This window comes from Ochotona princeps, chromosome X, assembly GCF_030435755.1.
Source record: "Ochotona princeps isolate mOchPri1 chromosome X, mOchPri1.hap1, whole genome shotgun sequence".
Lineage (NCBI taxonomy): Eukaryota > Metazoa > Chordata > Mammalia > Lagomorpha > Ochotonidae > Ochotona > Ochotona princeps.
Window position 1 is genome coordinate 26,835,171 of NC_080865.1, and position 3,964 is coordinate 26,839,134.

Sequence of the window (3,964 nt, forward strand, 5' to 3'; positions counted from 1 at the left end):
GCAGATGAGCCCATCTCTCACCCCCTGCATTGTTCTCTCTTCACCCACTTCCCGCTTCCTTCATCCTTCTCCCAAATAAATAGTTTCAAAACAGATCCTCTCAAAATCGGAAAAGAGCAGATGAGAAGAAAAATATGTCCTGAGGGCTCAGGGAAGGGGAGGGATAAGACTCAGTTATTCTGTCGTCACATTCTTGAGCTTGTGCCTACCACTCAAAAAAACTGAACAGTTGGTAGAACAAAGTAGTAAAACTAACCCAGGATCCAGAGGCAATTGATGCTTCCTGATCAACTCCTCATTTTTAAGATTTTACCGCTCAGAACTTAAGCCCCTTACACTGCCTGAACAAACAGACATAAGCTAGACATGTAGGCAACATGGACCAACAGCATGAACGCTGCAGGACTAATCGGCTCAGAGGGAATACTAACAAACTGCAGCAGGTTTGGGAGCAGAGTCCAGAGAGCAAGCCGGCCTTGTGAGTTCTCCACAATTCCCACTATGTACAATTTACACAAATTCATGCCTGTGGTACCCTGAACAGGGCCATCCATGCCACAATGGAAAATCAAAGCCCAAACACTCCATAACGGATTTAACTAAATGTAAACTGAGGGGGCTAGGAGGGAGGGAGAGGGAGGCTGGTGTTTTTTCTACTGAGTTTCCCTCTTTCTCTCTTCCTCTTTGAAGAAACAGATATTTTCAAATTTTTGGCATTTGATATGGAAGGATCCATTAAAAAAAGAAGAAGAAGAAACCAAGGGCCAGTGCCATGGCTTAACAGGCTAATCCTCCACGTTCAAGTGCCGGGATCGCATATGGGCACTGGTTTATGTTCAGGCTGCTCCACTTCCAAGTTAGCTCCGTGTTTATGGCCTGTGGAAACAGTGGAGAATGGCACAAAGCCTTGGGACCCTGCACCCACGTGGGAGACCCAGAAGCAACTCCCAGTTCCTGGCTTCAAACTGGCTTAGCTCTGGCCGTTACGGCCATTTGGGGAGTGAACCAGCAGATGGAAGATCTTTCCCTGTCTGTCTCTGCTTCTCTCTGTAAATCTTCCTTTGAAATGAAAATAAATGTTTTTTTTTAAAGAAGAGATTGGAGCCATTAAGAAGATACAAATAAAGTTCTACTCTAAGTTGATGCTTGAAGTATAGACCGTAAAGCTGTCTTGTAGGCAAAACTACTGGATACCTGTTTATTAGCTTGCCTTGATAATTAGAATGCTTTGGATGAAGTCCAAGACAGAATTCCATACCCAATTCTATTTGAATATTCAGAGACTATTCAGAGAAGGGCCAATTTGTTTCCCCCAAACAAAGACAAGAGCTACACAGGGGCTCTACTTTCTAAATGAAAATCATATTTAATAACCCCCAGCATCATTTGTACAGGCCAAAACATTACTGCTATCCCATTGAGATCTACATGAGACATGACATCAAACAGGAAGTCACAATACAGCTTTATCATTAGCTGGGTTTATTCCCAAAATACTGACACAGAGCTCTTGTCCCAGCGGTAAAAAAAAAAAAAAAGCATTGCTGAGCTTCAAGGTCCATAAACAGCTTCTCTGCCCCAAATCCAAACATGAGACAAGAGAAAAAAAGGGATAGCCTGGCTTCCAATGCCATGGACAAGAAGGCCAGACTCCAAGAATTGTCAGGAAGGCAGGAAGAGGGCAAATACTCTAGCTGAGCTTTGTGGAAGGGGAGGGAGGAGCAAGCCATGCCCCTCTGACCTCCAAATGCAAGGACCACAGCAATCATGAAACACCCTGGCCTACCCTAAGATCTAGACAAGGTCAAACGTTTGTTCCTGTTCAGTTCACTGGGCAACCAATAGTGCTACTACGAAAGGGGAAAATGTGGCATGTGTCCGGCGCAAATCGTTTGAACAGAGCCAGAGAAAGGAGCTGCAGAAATTGAAGTCTAGGCTGAAGGGTTCAAATCTTGAGTTCTCCACTTACTAGTTTGTGACTCTGCCAAGTTCTTTGTCCTGGGCCTTGAGTTCATCATCTGCAAAAGGCAGCTGACAACAGTCCCTTACCTCATATGGGTTAAATGAGTTAAAACACGAAAAGCGCACAACTTGGCCTGCTATGCGGCAATCTCTGTAGCCCGTTATTATTTACAGTTTTTTTCAGATGGTTTGAAATGATTACCTGTAAAGCTGGAAATGGATTACAGATTAAAAACAGGACATTTTAAACAAAAACTCAGTGATGGGGGTGATGAGATTGATTGGGCTGGAGACGAAACAACAAAAAAATAACATATTAGAATCAAACGAATCTTTCTCTAGCAATCGGCAGCACAGAAAATGAAAATAATGTACCTAAAATGCTCTCACAATGTCATTTAAAAGCAGAATAAAATGGTGGCTGAATGTGTTACAGGCTGTAAGCTTTTATCATGTTAAAACAACACACAAGTCATCAGCAGAGCTGAAGCAGGAAATTTTGTTAAATAGTTCTGTGGTCCTCGCCAAGTTACAGCATCATTTTGGAACACACAGTGAGCATAAAAATAAGGCTCTTAGTTCTTTCATATTAAATTAAAAAGCTTAATGTTATTGGATAAATTACACAAATAATTTTAAAACTGATTCTTTAACTACACATAGGATCTTTCAAAGCAAGATGACAGCGTGGGCCCGGCGGCGTGGCCTAGCAGCTAAAGTCCTCGCCTTGAAAGCCCCGGGATCCCATATGGGCGCCGGTTCTAATCCCGGCAGCTCCACTTCCCATCCAGCTCCCTGCTTGTGGCCTGGGAAAGCAGTCGAGGATGGCCCAAGGCTTTGGGACCCTGCACCCGCGTGGGAGACCTGGAAGAGGTTGCAGGTTCCGGGCTTTGGATGGGCGTAGCACCGGCCCGTTGCGGCTCACTTGGGGAGTGAATCATCGGACGGAAGATCTTCCTCTCTGTCTCTCCTCCTCTGTGTATATCTGGCTGTAATAAAAAAATGAATAAATCTTAAAAAAAAAAAAAAGATGACAGTGTGTCCTGGGTCGGCGTAGCCATGGAGGCTCGTGTCCTCTTCTCTTGTGTCCACCACCTGGCCGTGGCCTTGGCCCTGCTGCCCCGCATCCCCACACTGGCCTCTGCCCGGCCTCTCAGCACTGTCTTGTGTTCTGCAGCCACGCGGAGGAGGCTTGGGGCTCCGCAACTGGCTGCGGTGCTCGTGCAGGTTCCTGGGAGCGTCACGCAGCTGTGCCGCCAGGATAGCAACATGCCCCCTTTGGCCCTGGAAGGAATCAAGGGCCGTGTTCTTTACGTCTTGAAACTCTATGACAAGATCGACCCAGAAAAGCTCTTGGTAAATTCCCATTTTATGAAATGGGACAGTTTGGACCAAGTGGAGATTATCATGGCCATGGAAGACGAATTTGGGTTTGAGATTCCTGATAGAGATGCAGAAAAGTTAATGTGTCCACAAGAAATTGTAGATTACATTGCAGATAAGAAGGATGTTTATGAATAACATTAGCAGGCACCTTTTCTCACCAAGGAATGACCTGGAAGATTTTGGCAGAGGTCTGCAAGTAAGAAGGTATTCTGGCATCTCGCTGGCTTTGATAGAGTGTGTTTAAATTGTTTGTGTTTTGCCCTTTGAAAATGAATCTGTAAAGCCACCAAAAAAAAGCAAGATGTCATAATGCAGGAAGAAATAGACAATTCAATAGAAAAAATGGCAACACAATTGGTCAGACACTTCAGAACAGAAGACTCAAAGGGATATAACAAACACAGAGACAGGGGCCTAATTTAGCCACTAGGCAAACATAAATTACAGCTACAATATGACATCACTACACATCTGCAAGATAGCTAAAATCAGAAAGACAACACCAAGTGCTGGCAAGGATATGAACCAATTTAAAATCTCTTACATTCCTCAGAACAAAGAGAACATTTTGCAACACATTGGAAACTTGTCTATACCTACTTAACATCGTGCATTC

The 3,964-nt window shown here is 44.2% G+C and overlaps 1 protein-coding gene across 1 annotated transcript; it reads left to right on the forward strand.

The window, feature by feature from the left end:
• The first annotated feature begins 3,021 nt into the window (after positions 1 to 3,021).
• Positions 3,022 to 3,565, forward strand: LOC101516919 (acyl carrier protein, mitochondrial-like). Its single transcript, XM_036497973.2, has one exon. The coding sequence runs from the start codon at positions 3,022 to 3,024 to the stop codon at positions 3,481 to 3,483; it is 462 nt and encodes a 153-aa protein (XP_036353866.2). The 3' UTR covers positions 3,484 to 3,565.
• Positions 3,566 to 3,964: the final 399 nt, after the last annotated feature.